Raw genomic sequence first — 21025 nt, forward strand, 5'->3', positions numbered from 1 at the left:
GGCTTATGGCTCGTTTGTCGTTTATTTTTTGTTGTCTGGTTCTCTTTTAATCACTGTATGTACTGCCGCCGGTGAAAATGTGTGATACCGTGATAGCGGCAATACAGCGTGTGTAGTGAACATCGGTCTTTGATAGTTTGATTTGAACAGTGTAGTTTTAAATTACATCATTATTTGCGCAGATGAATATTAAATTTTGTAATTATTGTTAGTTACGATAATATTCTCCATAAAAACGCTTTTTAAATTGTGTCAATAACACACACGTCTTAACTAGTTGTTACCCGTTAGTTCGTTAATAATTGTAAGTATAGGTAATCGGTTAAACGTTTTCTTACGTTTATCCTTATTTCGGACGAACATGTGGATTTCGGAATTTAAACGCATGCTTTTCTTCTGATTTGTTTTTTTTTTTGGTATAGTATAACTCAGCAGTGATTGCAATAACCGCTTGAAACTGAATAATTGGAATTTTCATTGAAAAAACTTCGTTTTAATTCGCAAGTGATGTAAATGTGTTAAACTTCAACCATGAGCCCGAGTAATAGTAAGTACTTATCCATACCATGAACCTATAACATGAAAAATATGTCTTGTGATATATTTTGTATTGGAGACCAATATTGTCAAATTTTTTATGTAATTAAATTTCATATTAAATATTGCTTATATATTTTACTGTTTTTTATTTTGCCATTTAAAGGTAAATTATCACCAAGATGTGAGTCAACATCATGCATTCAAAATAAAAATGGGAAAAGGACATTTCTAACATCAAATGATGATATAACATATGATAATGACATTTACTGTAAGTAATAAATATTCATAAACCAGGTAGACTATTACTTATTATTTTGTAAGTCTATAAGTATGTTTAATATATTATTAATAACAATTCAAAAAAACACTGGTCTAGTTACTTATTAGATAATACATTTTAATACCTACAAATTGCATGAATAATTTATAATTGTAAATTTATCTGTAAATATTAAACTAGATATTTTTTCATTAAATTATTAAATAACATTACTTAAACTAGTATAAAAACAACAATTGTCTATGTTTTTATACATCTCTTTTACCTTCTAGTCATCTTTATAAATAGTTTACATTTTCTAATAATAAAGTATTTACTTATTTTTTTAGATAAAAGAAAAAAGTCCATTAAACATTCACAAGTAGATATAAATAATGCAGTTCTATCGTCACCCAATGGTTATATGACCAGAAATAAACTAAAAAAACAACTCACTAGTAAGTTAATTAACTATATAAATGAATATGTATTGACCTAATAAATTCTTATTACAGTTCTATTTGAAATTATAATTTTACACTATTATTTATTTTATTTGTATAGAAAATAGTGAATTAATAGAAGCAACTGCTATAGAGCATAACATTTCCAGAATAGACAATGTTAAAAGTAAAGGAGAAAAAGGTATTAAATGTTGATGTATATATTTATATAATTAATCATGGCTTGAAATTGGTTTTGAATACTGGTTAAAAGTTAAAACCATTATCAAAATCGAACCTCAAAAATACAATACCAGTTGAAAAACCAATTTCGAAATCAAAATAAAAATAAAGATTTTGTTTCAGTTTCAAGCCCTGTAATTACCTAATATTAATTACCTCTGTTATAAGAAACTAAAATATTTACTACCTTATTATTAGAAAAGTACTAATTATATTATATTTATTTAATATTTTTAGCTTGTAAAAATAGAAAATCTTCAAGTCAAATCTATAAAAAGAAATTACAACTTGGATATAGTATGTATAAATATATTTAATATCCCATATACATTCTAACGTTAAAAGAATAGAGCAAATTAACATATACCTTTAAAATATTTATTAAGTATGGTAGAATAAGTATATGAGACCATTGAGCATTTAAATTATATCCTATATAAGTATATAAAGTATTAATATTTAAAAATGCTCAAAATTCAATTTAAAATTAAAGTTTTATAAAAAAATTATGAGAGAACACAGATAACATTGTTTCTTTTAAGTTTAGTAATGAAAGCAAAAATTTGACTTATTCAAATAAAAAGTATGAAAGTATCACAATTTAATATCAACTTGCTAGCATGCATTAGTAAAAGTTTTATTAAACTAAATAACTTGTTTGTTTCTATCAATGTATATCTAATCTATAATTTTTTTAGTCAATTAAAGTTAAGAAAAACAAGTCCAGTTTAATTATTTAATAGAAATTGTTATTATTCTGGAAATTAATTTTAACTAAATAATAGCCTATCATAAAAATATGAAGTTAAGAGTTCACTGTTACTTGTGTTCTGTAAGATTGTTTATAAAAGTTTGTAATATTACTGCTAGTAAGTTGCGTCCCAGTTAAATAAATAATTTTGATTACAATATAATTGACAATACTGGAATTATAAATTAAGCGTACTAGTCAAAAAAATTATAAATTGGTAATACAATTTATGTACCTATATTTAAATGTTATTTTTCTTATGTAGGTATGTCTAACTTAAAAATTATATCGTTTCACAACTATGATTCGGGAATTGGGATACAATTAACTCATTAATATATTCAACTTTTAAGTTATGTCCTAACATCTTAAACTCTATTTATTTCTAATAATAATTAACAACTAACGTGTAACTTACTATTAAAAATGTGAGACAGAAATATGCACCAGTCAGTGCATTAAAATTTTTATCAGATACTTTAAAAATCAGCATATTGTGCTATTTGAAACATGAGTGATTACCTATTTAAAAGCATACCTCACACTAGCTATTATATGATTATAACAACGCTAAAACATAAATTTATGTATTTTATTATATTTTAAACGTTGTATTTAAATACTTAATTCCTAATAGTTTTGTATGTATTCTTATTATTACTATTAATTTATCTATTATGATAACAAACAATTAAAAATATATTACATTATATGTATAATACATTTTTTTATTAACTGTAAATGACCCTGGACCTCCATATAGATTATATCTGTGAAGTCCAATAATTTTTATCATATTTCAATTATAAATTAAAATATTCTTTGTTATCAGCAAGTATTTAAATAATTGTTTTTAATTTATATAAATATTTTATAAATTGTATGTGTTCTAGTTTTTAGTAATGATATTTCTTCTCCATATCCTGGAAAACAACTAGATACTGAATGCAAAAAAAGTATTCCTTCATTATTTGAATCAGATTCTGATTCAGAAATCGATGGTTTTCAGTTAAATAATATTAAAAAAAGTAAATAACTAAATATTTATTTTTGGGTTAATTAATTAATTAGTTTTATTATATTTCAGATGAAGTTAAAGAAATATCTACTTGTAATTCTAATCCCGACAATATTTGTTCTACACTTAACAAAAGTAATATTTAACATGTTTCAAAAGTTTTTATTTTTTTTAATTAAATATTAATTATGTTTTAGATGTTGAAATGAGAACCTATTTTAACAAAAAATCATATTATAACAATAAATCTAATACCAAATGTAAGTTTTCACAGTTTTATTTGAGTTATTAGAAATGTATTTTTAATATTAAAATTGTAATATTTTATTTCATACCAAGTTTTGTATGTACTATATTTAGAATAATAAATAGCCCACTGCATGCACGGGGTGTAACTTCTTTACAGGGCAGCCATTTTGTGGTGGTGTAAAAATACACTTGTCAAATACATCCTATATAGAGAATAATTTTGTAAATATATTTTTGTTATTTCATATTTTTATATTTTAGCTTTAAATACATTTGAGAAAAGTAAACAAGAACCTTCAAAATTAGACAATATGGTTCATGACTCTAATCTATTTAAAAACATTTCACAAAATTACAGTAGAACCAACAAACCATTAAAAGGCACAGGTATGTTATATATTTTGAGTATTGTATTAATAGTTGAATATAAATACAATTTCTGTAATATTCATTAATAATTTATTGTTATGAAATAAGAGGTAATTAGTATACTTAGGTTATTAAACTAACCTCCATTAATCTATAATCACATATTTATATTGGTTAGGAAACTTGTTATACTTAATCCATCATTTCCTCAGGCAATTAAGACATCATAATCAACAATGATAATATTATTATTAAACCAATGTATTACTTTGCTTAAAATTAAAATTAATTAATAACCAAACATATTATTTTTATAAGGTATTATAGGTTCCTCAACAAAAGAATGTGTGCAAACAAATACTATGGGTGATGACTTTATTATTGTTACTGAATCATTTATAAGACAATTAAATAATGAAGATCAAATGATAAAAACAGAATCTCAAGGTAGTAAATTAGTTTTTATTTATTTTACATTATATTTTGGTTTTTAATTAAATTCTATTTTATAATCAGAATAATATATTAAATTTTATTGTCCTGTCAAATTTCAAAGTACGATAGTATACTATATGTATAATTGTAATTGTTACTTTTACTGTCTTGCCCTCGCTGTAATTTAAATAACAACTAAAATTTAATTTTACTTATTATTTGTTGATAACATTTTAATTATAATTTTTTTTTTTAAAACGCATTCACAACTATGGCATACTATTGAAAGTCATTTGAAAAACCTCAACTTATAAAAAAAAAGTGGGTAAGTGGGTACCGCTCTGTTGTACATTAGGTGCCATGTGGATCACTATTATATATTATAGGAGTGTTAAATTTTAATCCAATGATAGGTATCATTAAATACGAAAAAACGATTCTGAACAAAGATGATTTGTTAACCTAAGATATAATTTCCAGTGGTTGGTGAAAAGGTAGTTTATGTTTTAATGGCCTGAATATACCAAAATTTAAGTTCTTTTACAATTATTGTAAGCTAAACTTATGAAAAATCTTGTATTAAATTTTCAACTCTTAGCTGCTTTTGCAAAAAAATTTTATGAATTATACCCACAAAATAATTTGCAAATATTCATGATTTTGACAAATTTTTGTCAATATTTGAATTTCAAATACTAATAAAAAAAAATTGTGTCTATGTATTCTTATTATTTTTTAATCACATTAAAGTTCTTTTATAGTTATTGTAAGCTAAACTTATGAGAAACTTTGTATTAAATTTTCAAGTATTTTGATTCTGCCAAAAAAATTTTATCGACACTTAAAAAAAAAATATTTTTAGAAAAATTGAAAATTTCAGTTGTCTATCATTATCTCCTAAATCATATTCCACATTACAATACTTATTTGCGTATCTATAAATTATAATATTTTACATTTATATTAAAAAAAAAAAAAATTTAAATTTAAAAGTACACTATACATTCTTCATATTTATTTTAATCTTAATAAATAAAGCCATTAAAATTAGTAATCACAATAAAAACATTGTTAAATATGTAAGTATATATACCTAAAATTCTGTTGACTAAAGTAAAAAAAAAATGTATGGCCCGCGGTAAAAAAGGTTTGGCCACCACTGACCTAAATTAACTAGTAATATGAAATAAACAAATTTTGTCCTGAAAGGTCATATTAATAAATGGATTTCTTCTCATCGTTAAATTTTTTTTTCTTTGCTATTCATTATTATCCTATTTACTTATTATGATTGAGATATAGAAGGTAAATTTATTTTACTTTCCTTGAAATAAAAATTGATGTAAATTAAAAAAGTTATCAACAAGTAACCTAGATTATGTAACTTAATCCTGATAATAACATTCATTTCAGAAATAATTCCCATGCCTACATAAAATAAAAAATAAATTTAAATGTAAATAATTTGTTTTAGTTGTATTATATGATAAAAATACTTTTAAATATCATGTTTTTAATATAGAGCAACATAAATCAAATCAAGTAGTATCAACAATACCCTCTACAGATAATGAATGTAAGTATTTTACTTATGAAAAATATTATTTAATTTGTTTCATAACCATAAATTATAAATATATTGTACAACATTTTATTTTTCAGTGAACAAAAATAATATGTGTATTGTTGATACTAATATTGATAATACATGTAGTAAAAACTTTGATTCTTCAACTTGTTCTGATTTATTACTAAAACAAGACATGGATGTTATTAAAGTATCAGACAAATGTATACCATATAAAACCACTAGTAAGTTTTGGTTTTTAATCTTAAAAAACAATTACTTATACTTGTACTCTATTTTAAAGGATGTTGTTGTGTTATACCCACTTGTGTTAATTTTTTCTTACACGTGTAACAAAACAAATCAATGTACTCTATTCTTATCACAGTTAATTTATTATTAATATTAGATCAATTTAAAATTTTTAGAGGATAATATAAACTACTGATGCAAAGATGTGTTTTTCATATTTAATTTAAAATAAAGTATAATAGGTACATGAATTAAAATCAAAATATGAGAAAATATTTCTCTTAAGCACAGTTTACTAGTTTTTATTTCACACTAAATATTTGATAATTATTGTAGAAACAATCTAGTATATAATTTTGTTTTGTTACGCATGGATAAGACCGACAACATCAAGTGAACACAATGTTTTCTTAAGTAAGAAGTATATTATATATTATAATTTTCTTATTTAGATATTGTTGAAAATAGCTTAATGAGTATTTTTGATGAACCGAAAGAAAACATATTAGTTGAAAGTTATACAAATGTTGATGATTTAATTAACTATTCGGATTCTAACACTTCATCTAGTATTTCAGAAAACATAATTGAACTAAATAGTTTACAAACTTTTGATTTTGATAATAGTAACTCAGGTTAGTAATTATTATATATTTCTATTATATTATTATACATTTAAAGAAACACAAAATGTGTTTTTAAAAAAATTTAAAAAATTTAAATACAATATATTTTTAGATTTCTGTATAGAAAATCATCCAACATCTGAAAATAATGTGTTCAAAGAAGAAAATATCACGTGTCATCTTCCCCTAGATCAGATTAAATCTAATTCAATTACTGATCAGTATTTTGATACAGTAATGAAAGAGGAAATAAAAATAAAATCAAACTCTTTTAATAGTAAAATAAATCATAGTTGCTTACTCGAAAATGACAATTTAAGTTCTAATAAAGATAATTATTCAAAATTAAATAAAAGTAAGATTCAGATTATTTATAATAATGTTAATATCATTAATCTATTTTTAAATTTTTAAATTGATAATGAACAGATACTACACAAATTTATATAACTATTACAATTGTCTCAATAAATGTCTTTTTAGGTTGTTTAATTTTTTTTTTCCAGATCTTGGTTCAAAATGCTATTGTAAAAACTTTTCTAGTTTCAACAATAATGATAATAAGATATTTACTTCTAAAATTAAACATTTTGCATTTAATAATAATGCTAAGAAAATACGTCAAAAAATATTGCATCAAAAGCATTTAGAAGCCAATATTTTAAAGATACTTATTACCAAAGAGCGCAAAAATATCATTCAATCAAAAGATCATATACCAATTTTTGATTCAATTTCAATTAATAAAAAATATGAGAAATGTAATAATTTAAAAGATAATGATCATATCAAACCAAGTATTTTAAGTATGCTTAAAGATGTCTATGTGGATGTAGACTACCTTACTGAATACTGTGATTACAATACTAGTGGTAATACTCTTATTAATAATATTTTATTACAATTAAGCATTTACTATAATATTTTTGTCTTCAGATAATAAATTGCCAGAATCACATAAAAATAATAAAGATATCAAATTCAATATTCAACCTTCTAAAGTTAAACCAGTAGAAGACAATATCCATATTATGTTTAAAGGTATAGATGTAAAAACAGTTATTAAAAATAGTAAATACCTTAATTGTTTTTTATTTCTAACTTTTTTTATATTTTAGACAATAGTGCTTCAACATCAAACTATACAACAAAAATAAAACCAATTAATCCTAAACCTTTTTATGAAAAAGATGACAATTTCAATAAAAAATATATAAGTAAGTAATTATTTTCAAAATAGCTAAAATAAAATATATTCAGAAATTGGTATAAAAAAAGTAAGGCTATCAACTTATGCAGAAATATGATCATAAATCCACAACACAGCAATCATTTAGATCGTTGGCTAATTGTTGACTAGCCTTACCTGACAGATTTTAACCAAAATAGGTCATTCCCCATGACTATTCTTTTCCTGAATAGAGTATAAATTTGTACACAAAAAAATTATTGTATTAAACTGTATTTATTTTTTAGTTGATAATACTTCTACTTCAAATAATACAACAAGAAAATATCCAATTAATTTTAACTCTTGTGATGAAAATAATGTCAATTCTAATAAAAACAAAATAAGTAAGTAATTCTTTTTAGAATATCAATATAATCAATAGGATTTGTGTGTTTTCGCAACTACTTCGCTGTTAAACGCATGGTGCAATGCACGCCTTCTATAATATTACAAATTAAAAAAGTAGGTACTTATTCGGTTGTCATGACTATCTTTCTTTATACTACATAATTTAAAAAAATTATCAAGTGTTGTTAGTAAAATTATGGGCATCATTTTTAACCCTGTGACCTATCTTAGGTGGTGTTTCATAGCATATCGGGCGATATTTTCGTTTTAAATGTTTTAGCAAGCACAGTGAGCGAGTGTCAACGGTGGTCCCTAATTCCCTTTAAAAATGTATTTGAAAATTGTATTGATTTATATTATCTTTAATTAACTTTCTGATTTGCATTCAATTGTATTTTTTAGTTGATAATGTTTCTACATCAAATAATACAATAAAAAATAAATCAACCAATATTAAACCCTATGATGAAAGTTATGTCAACTTTCATAAAAATGAAATAAGTAAGTTATTCTTAGGAAAACAAACTGTATAATTAAAATTTCCAAAAATGTTTGTATTTAATTGTAATTATTTTTTAGTTAATGAAGTTAATACCTCAAATAGTACAATAACAAATAAATCGACCAATATTAAACCCTATGATGAAAGTTATGGTAACTTAAATAAAAATGAAATAAGTAAGTTATTCTTAGCAAAACAAACTGTATAATTAAAATTTCCAAAAATGTTTGTATTTAATTGTAATTATTTTTTAGTTAATGAAGTTAATACCTCAAATAGTATAATAACAAATAAATCAACTAATATTAAACCCTATGATGAAAGTTATGTCAACTTAAATAAAAATGAAATAAGTAAGTTATTCTTAGGAAAACAAACTCTATAATTAAAATTTCCAAAAATGTTTGTATTTAATTGTAATTATTTTTTAGTTAATGAAGTTAATACCTCAAATAGTACAATAACAAATAAATCGACCAATATTAAACCCTATGATGCAAGTTATGTCAACTTAAATAAAAATGAAATAAGTAAGTTATTCTTAAGAAAACAAACTGTATAATTAAAATTTCCAAAAATGTTTGTATTTAATTGTAATTATTTTATAGTTAATGAAGTTAATACCTCAAATAGTACAATAACAAATAAATCGACCAATATTAAACCCTATGATGCAAGTTATGTCAACTTAAATAAAAATGAAATAAGTAAGTTATTCTTAAGAAAACAAACTGTATAATTAAAATTTCCAAAAATGTTTGTATTTAATTGTAATTATTTTATAGTTAATGAAGTTAATACCTCAAATAGTTAATAACAAATAAATCAACTAATATTAAACCCTATGATGAAAGTTATGTCAACTTCAATAAAAATGAAATAAGTAAGTTATTCTTTTAAAATTAGATTAGTATTTATTTTTATTCAAACAAAATAAATAAATACTATTGTATTTAACTATTCTTATTTTTCAGTTGATAATGCTTCTACATTAAATACTACAATGAAAAATAAACTTGTCAACTTTAAACCTTGTGATGGAAGTTATCTTAATTTTAATAAAAATAAAATAAGTGAGTTATTCCTTTTAAAATAGACATTTTATACACTTTACTTTAAAAAAAATTATTACATATAATTGTGTTTTTTAGTTGATAATGTTTTTACATCAAATAATACAGTAATAAATAAATCAACCAATACTAAACTTTATGATAAAAATGATGTCAACCTTAATAAAAATGAAATAAGTAAGTTATTTCATGGAAAACAAACTGTTTAATAATTATTATAACTGTTTTATAATTAAAATAACAAATTATTGTGTATATTAATATTTTTTAGTTGATGAAACTAATATATCAAATAGTACAACAAAAAATAAATCAATCAATGCTAAACCTTGTGATGAAAATAGTGTCAACTTTAATAAAAATGAAATAAGTAAGTTACTCCTGTAAAATTAGATATATATACAAAAAAGCATTTATTGTAATTAACTATTCTTATTTTTCAGATGATAATATTTTTACTATAAGTGCTACAATGCAAAATAAACTTATCAACTTAAAACCTTGTGATGGAAGTTATCTTAATTTTAATAAAAATAAAATAAGTAAGTTATTATTTTTTTTTTTTAAAACGAGTGATATATTCTTTATTTTAATGTTATTCTCATATAGTAGATGTCAAAATTGATTCTAAAAGTAAAATTAAAGTTGAAGATAATTTTAACTTTTATACTGCTGGTACGTTTAACTTAAAAAAATTATAATTTGTTTTTATATGTTAAACATACAATAGTTGTGATTTTATTTTTTCTTTAGATATAAAATATGATTCAAAAACTGAAAAATGTTCTGGTCTTAAAATAAACCCATTTGACAACAATCATTTAAGTGATAATACTATAATAATAAATGAAGAAAATGATTCTAAAGAAGGTAACTTATAATTGTGAATACTTAATCAATTTTATTAAATTTTATTTCATATTTCAGAATTTAAAATGACTGAAGTAGAAAGTAATAACATGCAATCAAATAATATATTATCATCAGCCAATATAAATATCAACCATGAATTTACTCAAACAAAATTAACTCATTTTTTAAAAGATGAGAATAAACCAGGTTTTTATTACTAATTATTTAAATAAATGTCATTTTTCTATTTGACTTAAAATATTTAGAAATTATTTTGTCAGAAAAGTACTTGTTGAAATATTTGATGCAAATTTCAAGTCAATAGTTACATTTTTAAATTTATGCAAAATAACAAAATTAATTTTGTCAAAAATTAGTATTGCATAAATATTATGATTCTATCGCTGTTCATTGTTAGTTTTTTTCAATTAATTAAAATGTGCTGGGAATTTTACACTTAATTTCCTTCTTCTCTCGAATACCAACTAGATTCAATTTGCTACCATAACCTTTTTAATGTTTAATACCAAGTATTATTTATGCTTAAATACATTAACTAAAAAATAAAAATAATAATATTTGTGTTTTAGAAATTATTAAAATAATTTCCTCTGTTTCATTATTTATATATTATCATTTATTTTTTTAGAATATTAATATGTTTTGTTTTAATTTAATTAACAAATATTTAATAATTTATTGTGTTCAATTTTAGAACGCACATACTAAATTTTCCCCTCTATTTATAAATACATATATAGTACATAATTTAATAATTTATATATTAATTTATAATAAACATATTTTATACTAATAATTTAAGGAATATGTAGCAAATAAATGTATTTATTGTATTTATTATTTTAGTTGCTGCATTAATTGAAAATGAAAAAGAAACAAATATACTAAATGTATTTGAACCACCTCAATACAAAAACATTTTTGATACAAGTGATATCATTAGTTCTAAAGCAGATATAAGTTGTAAGTGGTGTATAATTTAAATTATCTTATAACTAAATTGTTTATTTTAAATATTTGTATTATACTTTTGAAAACCTAGAAAATATAGAGTTAATTTCAAAATAAGAAACATACAACTTTGAACATCTTTTATACTTATCAATTCTCTTTAATCGTTTTTTTAAGTTGTATTTTACTGTTCTAATTCAATATGTAATTTTATATATAATTATTCCATAATAGTTAAATAATTATTTTATTATACTTAATATTTTATTTTAGGTCCAATATTACCATACATATCTCAAAGTGATGAGCCTATAAATAGTTTATTTGACCTACCTGCTGATGATATTGATTTTTCATTAAATATCAATAGCTCTAATGATGACGATGATGGTGATGATAATGATGATGATGATGATGATAATAGATTACTGATTGGTAAATAGTTAAACAAAACGTATTTCAAAAGTTTCATATTCTTATTATTAATTATTCAAATAAAGGTCTAAAAGTTTTTAAGTATTTTTCAGATACTAATATAATTTTCGTAATTATATCAAAGAATAAATTAAAAATTATTGGAGCAAATTTGATCAAATATTTAAAGTTAAACTAACTAAAATTTTTTTTCCCTACAATCTTTTTAAATAATAATAGATTTAAATAAGTTCTTTTGTGATAATGTATCAAAAATAGCTCACATGAATAGCAAATAATATACATTTCATCTATATGAAATTTAGATTATGCATTTTGGTTAAATTATAATGGTTTAAATATTAGAATATTATATATCAGCTGTTCCCAAACTTCTTTAGATTACGCCACCCTAAAAATAAAAATAAATAATTGGGCCTCCCATGAATAACTAAATTACAAATTTATAGTATTTATGTATAATTTTTTTTATTGTCATGACCAAATAATATGGCTCGCCCCTCCCACAGTTTGTGAACCGCTGCTATTTATTTATTTTTATTTACTCTTCAAGAAGATAATGGATATATAATAATTTAATTATTTTTAGTAAATTACTATTGTCATTTTTCCTAAAATCATAAACTTAAAAAATATTCTTGGAATAGTTGTCTTAGTTTACTTTTAATTTATAATTTATAATTTTTATTGTTCGAGTTATTACTGGCCAACCTATTCTATAAATATTTTACATTAATTTTAAATTATCAAATGTGTATGCATGTATTCTTGTTTTATTTTAATATAATATTAATACAATTTTAGAAGATATTGAACAAAATGTTGATGGCAATGTAACTAAAAATTCTACCCTTAAATTAGCCAATAGTTCAAACGATGAAAGATCTTTAAACTCATCTTCAGCTGTGAACACAAGTAATTATTTAATATTATATACTTACTTAATTTATTATACATATATTATACTCAGTATCTTAAATGTTTTGACTATCATAGATTTTACAATTGGAATTGAACTTTTTGAAAAGAATTTAATTAATCCAATAAAGAAACAATTATCTGACATAAATAGTAGCAAAAATGAAAAAGGTATGGTTTTTATTAAATGTTATTATGTCTATAAAAATAAGATAAATTCAAATTTAATTATGTAATTTTTAGTAAAAAAAAAATCTGAACTTTTATTAAAATAATACATTTATGTTTATTTTATTATTCATTTTACAATAACTTAATTAATTTGAAAAACAATATTCTAAGTGTAACTAATTAAAGTGTTTTTGAAACTTTACTTATTTTACAGCTTAAATGATAAACATCAATATATAATTAATACCAATTTTTTATACACATGAAATATAATATCCCATTTCGTTTTTTTATGTTTCAGTGTTAAACACTATTTTACCAGAAAAAAAATGTGATTTATCTAATAGTAATTATGAAAACTCATGTTTATTAAAAAAAGAAAATAATTCTCTTGATGATTGTATGTCTATTGAAATGTGCAATGAATTTTATAAAATAAAATCATTAAATAAAAACATTGATAAAAATGAATCTTTACCAAGGAACATCAAAGATATATTGAAAGAAATGTATGTTGATGAATTGTTTATATCTACATGTCAGCATATGGTAGACTTATATAGTAAGTATTTTGGTTTGTTAATAATAGAAACAAACATTTGTATAATATGGTTTTTGAGTTATTTTCTAACAAAATTAACATCTAACAATCTAACAAACTTTTATGGTGCATGGCGCCCTTCTTCAAGTCATAGCATGACTTAATATGGTTATAATCGTCAATCGGTTTATTTGTTTATTTTTAGATCATATAAAATTCTTAGGCAGTGCACCTAATAAAGATATATTGGGTGCCACAATGTACACTTTGAGAACCTTTGATCCAACCAAATAACATCTAAGACAATTAGTTTTACAGGGCAATTAACCTTTCTTTCTACTTGTTTCTTTTCTTTTTGTACTTTTCATTATAAAGAAACTATCCAAAAATATGAGGCAGTTAAATAATTACTTTAAATTCAAAATTATGTCATTTAAAATATTTAAAATAATATTATTTGTCTTATTTGGTGGAATAATTGTTATTCAAAATCTTTGACATTGTTTATGATCATTTTTTTCTGAATTACATTTAAGTAACCAAAACAATAACCTCAAACTTAAATTATTATTTAAAAGTATTTACAATGCATTGAAAGTTCAATAGCTGACTAGCTTTCTTTAGAATTTATTATTGATTAATAGTGTGTATAAATTATAATCTTTTTCTTTTTGTAATTTATTCAAACAAAGATTTAAATTTCTAGATGATGATGATCAATTAAAAAATGATGTGTTTTTTCATATGAATGAATATCAAAACATGCAGTCTGATATGACAGTCCGTGACATTAAAAATGACAATGGTAAGTACTAAGTAATATTTTTATACTTACTGTCAAATTTTACAATTAAAAGTTTATTTTTTAAGTTCTTTTGCAATTCACTAAAATTTTATGAAAATATTGTAAAAATAAAATTTATCTCTATTTAGTATTTATGTATTTTAATATATGAGTTAAGTTATTATTTATATAACTGATATAATTTTCATAAATAATTTGTACTCATATATTTTAATATCAATTTTTAAACGTTTTGTTCTTTAGTTGAAAAAAAGAAAAAATCTGATTTTAACCAATTAATTTCAACCGATGTAGAAACATTGTGGAAAACAGAATTAAATGGTATAAACCAAAATACTAATAAACCAAGTAATCCAACTATTATTAAGAATTCTATTGCTATGCAAGAACCTAATGGTAAATTGTTTTAGCCACTTAAAAAACATTGAAATAACAATTATTATTATTTTTTTAGATGTTAAAAGCATATATCCAGAATTAAGGCAATCAAATTCAACCTTAGAAGAAACAATAAAATCAGAAATTAATAACAGTAATCAACAAATAAAACACATTAATCCTATAAAAACACAAAAATCTAATTCTTCACAGAATCCAAAAAGTAAGAACTTTTAGATAAAATACATGTTATTTATATAATTACATTTTTAATTTAAATTAAATTAAAATGAAATGTTATTTCATTGGATTTACTTAAAGACAATATTAAATTAATATATTAAAAATCAATTACACAAATATGTTAATATATTTTATGATAATTTATTTATTTTATTTTTATAATCACTGATTGAACAGAAATCCCGTTTTTAAGCATCTTAATGTTTTTATACCTTCTAAATATTCCACCTTAATCTCTTTATTTGTTTTGGACTTTTGGTAGTTTTTTTAAAATGTTCACTATGACTAATGTTTTGTTTTATTTTTTTATCTTTGTTTTAATTTAACAACTTATTTTTAAACAATTACGTGTTTTTTTGTTAAAAATAATACTTTGATAAAAATGATCGTGATTTCAGTTCAGTATTAAATATTAATTACTAAAACCAAGTGAGTTAGTAACTCTTAAATTATTTAAATATATAGTATGGTGGTATGTCAAAATGGTACTAAATAAATTTCTTTGTTTATTCCCAATTCTCTGTATAGGTAATTGGTATTTCATTTTATCTTATTGCACTAATTAGGTTATAAAAATGTTTATAGATCAGTCTTAAATAGTCAAATTTATCGTACATATTAATCAATCGGGTTAAAATATATAGGTATAATAATTATACTATTTTTTCAATTTCGGGATTACTGTTAGATTGCATACTACATCACTACCGGTTTAATTTTTTCAGTTTAATATTTGTTACATATTTATAATTAATCACATAAATACATAATCATACATACTATTGAGAATACATATATTATTATAAAATATGTAGAAAAATATTCACTTAATGCCACACTTTTATGTAAAGTTCTACTTTAATAATTGTGTGAAACCTTTATTACTAGAAAATATTAAATAATTGTTAATAATTTACATACTTTTTATAGATGTTAAAAGTAATATGAAAATCAGAATTCACTTGAAAGAATTTATATTATCAAATAAACCACTTAATGCAATTTTAGAATCCAAAGAATTCAGAAATTTAAGGTTTTTTGATGAAGAAGAAATTGCAAGGTAATTTTAAATTAAATATTTTATAATTATATAATATGTATCATACCAATGTATATTTTCATGTACTATAGTTCAATTGGTGTTTTTCTTTTTGAACATTCAATTTGCCCACCAATAATAACTGGATTGTCAGTCTACAAAGAAAATTATGATCAATTAAAAAATGAAGAGAAAAATAAAATATTGGCATCTACAAATTTAAATATTTCTTGCCCAGAAATAATGAAACTAACTTCAATCACTCTAGCATTGGTAAAAATGTTGAGAAGTGATACACTAATTGAGGTTATCTTAAACGTTATACGAAAAAATGTATTGAAGAAGCAAATGAATACTGATCATACAATTGTATGTAAAAAAGTTAATTTATTCCATACTTATTCATATAATTGGGCAATTTTTTAATATTTTAACTACCACTTGATGCAGTAATAACCAGGGTCATTCTGATAATTTGCAGAACTTGGGAAATGTAAAATTGTAAAGCTTATAATAGCATGATCTTGTTACTTATGTAACATTTATATATGTAAAGAGCTTGTATACAAAAAATTTTCTAATGCGCCTAATTCAAAACTTTTTTGTTATGATTAAGTAACTGGGTATCCATGTCTACAAAAAATACCATTCAATTTTTGTAATGGATACGTTAAATTTGAATTCAATGATATTTGAATATCAAACATTTGTACAATATATAATATTGTGTATAGACAAAAAAAAATGTATTGTTAAATCAATCCATATCACCTTACTCAGAATCTTAAATAAAATATAGAAAAATATTATATACTATTACAGATATTTGGAAACATTTGTCACAAAACTATAGGACATTTTTTTTTTCACAAATGAACATAATTAATAATAGTTTTTTTTATTATTTTTGTTCACTGTGGTAGTTAAAATTATAAAGACATACCAATTTTTGTTTGAATATATTTCTTTGTGACAATAATAACAAAAAAATTATTTATTTATTTTCAGGATTTTCAATTAATAAAACAAACAGTATACTTTGTTGACATTTGTGTTAGGTCAAGAATGCTGAAAACTCTTCAATTATTTATTTTTGATTCAATGGTATTTTTACCTAACAAATATTGTTGTATTATATTTCTATCTTTATTGTTATGGAAAAATTGCTTACCAAGAAGTATAAATAATGAAGAAGGTAAATATGTAATTCTAAATCTTAATTAGAGAAATGACAAAACTTAAAATTGTATTTATTAATAATTAATTTACAAAAACCGTAATAGTAATTAATTTACTAAGTATAGTATAGTATAGTTATAAAATATAGCCTTTATATTACCAATTTTAAAATGCTCATAATTTGCTTTTAAATAAAAGTATATAAAATAAATTTACTTTGGACCCTAAGATAATATTCTTACTTTTAAATTTTTTAATAAATGTTCTAATATTAAAAATAACAGTGAAATCAATTTTTTTAAAACAAGATTTTTAAATTATGCATTAAATAAACTGAATCAACCGCTACAACTCGTTTGCCCACAGCAATACATTCACACATGTCATGTATAAATCATCATAATAGACTGCAGTACCAATTATCAAATATTTGATAATATAATCTTATAATCGATTGTGTAAATTATATTATTTTGAATTTTCCATACTTAATTGCTTTTAGTACAGTTTTAGTAGTTATGGTTCAGTACAATGGTGACTAGTATCACTTGTGTGTTCATGACATAAACTCTTTAATATGTATGTAAAAATATCTAACACCTGTTCAAAGCAGATAGTCCTAAGCTAGTTAAAGTAAGAAGGAAAATGTGTGAGCAATTGAGTTGTTTTTTTTTTTTTGCGCACACAAGTTGTAGCCGAATTAACATATGTAAGTACAATAATATCCTCTTAATCCTTATTAGTACCCATATAATAGGTACATCATTCCTTTTATACATAACATTTAATAACCTATTCTATAATTTATAAGAATGAATTTATGTTACACAATAATCACTATTGTTTCATTACTGTGTTAATATCAAAAATATTATTACAATATGTGTTCATATATAAAACAAACACTAATATGACCACGTAAAGTTAAAACAGAAACTAGATTTTGTACAGTCATTCATGTTAAACAAAATGTTCAAAAGAATGATTAATCACATTTTAAACATGGTTTTGAATTTTACTTGATATTTGTAAAACAGTTTAGCCTGCACATATTGTTACTTTAATTGTTTTTTCTATCTCATTAGGTTTTTTTCTAATTTTAACAATATGAAAAATAAAGTATCTACGTAGTGTCAATTTTGATTAATTAAGATTTTAAGAAAAAGGCTACTTGCAATTTTAAAAATTTCTGTTTGCTGAAAAATAAATTAAATTACATGTATAAAAAATAAATAATATGTTAAATGTTAATAAACAATATAACTTTGATTTATAGCCCTATTAACATAAAGAATATTGAACAATTTCAGCTGTACATATTTTTATCTTAAATTCTAAGTTCATACATTTATTTAATTGTATACTGATAAAATTTAAAATTGTTTAATTATGATGTATTTTATATTTAGACCCAGTTATTATAACTGTTATATCATACTTAATTGCAAAAAAGAAGTTTTATTCTGAGGAAATTGCTGGCTGTGATATTTTCCAAAGAGAATTAATCAACTTACTTTCTTGTCATTTCAATTACACATTTACCACAGATATGCCTACCAATTTTATTCAACATAAACACAAACCTGGTAAGTTTATAGACAAAATAGTATTTAAATGTGTATATTATGAATAATAAATTGGCAATTGCATTTTTTATAGATTTTTTCGTTTCTGTAGTCATGTTTTTAAAATGTTGTAATCCTAAAGATTTAGTGGAATTCATAGTCAATTGTCTATTTCCCATAATTGATAATTATCTAAATACTCAACAAAATGAAATGTACGCCATAAAAACATTGGAATCAATAAGTAAGTATTAATACATTATTAAGTATATTAAGTAATTCATACAGTATTTAAATTTTAAATTTTAGACATGGTAATGGAGCCATTTAAGACAACTTGTAATACTACTGTAGCCACTTATCTAAAGAAATGTAAGGATCCAATAAATGGTTTTAAGAAAAATGGAAAAGAACATGTTTATAACACCATCTATAATAGTTACAAAATATTGCAAAACAAATTTATTGAATATCTGAATGACAGCCGACCTCGTAAGTATAATACAATGTATTATATTATTTATATTATTGAAAATTGTCAAAATTTAAATTATTAATTAATATTTTATAATCTTAATATTATAGGTTCTCAATACTTTGAAGAATTACTGATGTCTATCATTTTGATGTTAGGATCTGTAGATTATCTAACTAGCTGTTTGAGTTTATTGCAATGGAAACCAAAATTTGCATTGTCTGCAATTTTATCTAAAAAAATTTTTATATTCAAATCAGTTTTAGGTCATAATATTGTATGGGATAAACTGTATGCCATAAAAGATATCAAGACATTGAAGTGTTTGGTAAATAGTTGTTTGTTGAATAAAGATGTATATGATACAATTGTACAACTTCATAATATCCGTTGGCAATTGAAATGACTTGGATGATTTTAAATATTTTAAAGAGACTATATGACTGACAATGTCTGTGATATTTTATTTTATTATTTTTGAATTTTTGTGGTATATAATATCATTTATTTAATTAAGCTAATTTTTAATTAACTATGTAAAAAAATGTATTGCTTTATGAATTCATAAAAACATTTGTAACATCGCAAATGTTGACAATAGTTAATATACATTAACTACCAATTATTATTATATTAAAGTTACGTTACTATTGTTAAATTATAAATATGTTTAAGCATTAGTGTCTAATAATTTTCTTTTCTTTTCTAACTCTTTTATTTATGTTTATATTTGTTTATATTATGTATGATAAATAAAAAATAAAACTAATATTAATGAAAAATAAAGTTAACGTTAATTCCATGGGATGTATTCAAGGGTATTTATTTTAATGTTATAATTTATAAAATATAGCAACTATATCGTTATTTTTATTATTATTTTTGTCTAATTTTAAATCCTTGGCTATTGGTCAATTTGAAAAAATTATACTGTGCGTAGAAATACTAAGTATTCACAACTAATAATATTTTATGACAATTCAAGTATCTTAGTTTATTTGTTTATAAATCACCACAAAATAAGGAAATTAGTTTTGTAGAAAACTAGTAGTGGTTAAAAATTTACATTCACCCATACTTTTTTTTTTATCAGCGATATTAGTGTTGAGAATTTTTAGTATCTGAAAGAAGTAGAGTGACTCCAACAAAAAATATGTTAACTAAAAAATCAATACTCCCTTTCTAGTTCTCAAACTGTACTCTGCAGAGCTCTCAGGGATTTCCAAAACTAATCTTGAGGCTTCGCAGGCATATCTGAATTAAGTACATGTATTATTATTTGTTTAATTGTTACAAGTTATATATTTTATATTATATGTAGTTTGTGTATTAGCAATTTATTGATCCATTATTTTTTTATGAGTGGTAAAATTGGTATTTCAAATTTTTGGTGGTCCATGAATTATTTATAACATCTCAAGGGCTCCGCAAAAAAAAAGTTTAAGAACCGCTGCTCCATCTCATCTCTTCACTTGGAACGTTGTTTTATACCAACAAATTTTTAGTGAATTAATTGTTTAAATTGTATGGAATGTACTTTATA

The 21025-nt window shown here is 22.1% G+C and overlaps 1 protein-coding gene across 7 annotated transcripts; it reads left to right on the forward strand.

Annotated features, from left to right (window-relative positions):
- The first annotated feature begins 45 nt into the window (after nucleotides 1-45).
- Nucleotides 46-20303, forward strand: LOC114131490 (uncharacterized protein MAL13P1.304-like). Of its 7 annotated transcripts, none has more exons than XM_050202468.1 (44): nucleotides 46-304; nucleotides 423-547; nucleotides 704-811; nucleotides 1153-1260; nucleotides 1367-1447; nucleotides 1726-1785; nucleotides 3133-3267; nucleotides 3327-3392; nucleotides 3455-3517; nucleotides 3768-3893; nucleotides 4194-4322; nucleotides 5833-5886; nucleotides 5973-6122; nucleotides 6582-6764; nucleotides 6868-7110; nucleotides 7262-7627; nucleotides 7692-7796; nucleotides 7874-7972; nucleotides 8232-8330; nucleotides 8737-8835; nucleotides 8914-9012; nucleotides 9091-9189; nucleotides 9811-9909; nucleotides 9988-10086; nucleotides 10181-10279; nucleotides 10353-10451; nucleotides 10519-10584; nucleotides 10663-10779; nucleotides 10837-10968; nucleotides 11629-11745; nucleotides 12007-12168; nucleotides 12973-13083; nucleotides 13165-13257; nucleotides 13559-13819; nucleotides 14505-14603; nucleotides 14847-14999; nucleotides 15058-15204; nucleotides 16155-16284; nucleotides 16356-16632; nucleotides 17272-17458; nucleotides 18852-19028; nucleotides 19102-19251; nucleotides 19317-19499; nucleotides 19593-20303. In XM_050202468.1, exons 2-44 carry the CDS (start codon nucleotides 532-534, stop codon nucleotides 19886-19888), a joined length of 5742 nt encoding a protein of 1913 aa, XP_050058425.1. In that variant the 5' UTR covers nucleotides 46-304; nucleotides 423-531; the 3' UTR covers nucleotides 19889-20303. The 7 variants fall into 7 exon arrangements, with proteins under 7 accessions (XP_050058425.1, XP_050058426.1, XP_050058428.1 ...); XM_050202469.1 differs by having other exon boundaries at nucleotides 10522-10584; XM_050202471.1 differs by having other exon boundaries at nucleotides 6880-7110.
- The last annotated feature ends 722 nt before the right edge of the window (nucleotides 20304-21025 follow it).

This window comes from Aphis gossypii, chromosome 3, assembly GCF_020184175.1.
Source record: "Aphis gossypii isolate Hap1 chromosome 3, ASM2018417v2, whole genome shotgun sequence".
Taxonomy (NCBI): Eukaryota; Metazoa; Arthropoda; class Insecta; order Hemiptera; family Aphididae; genus Aphis; species Aphis gossypii.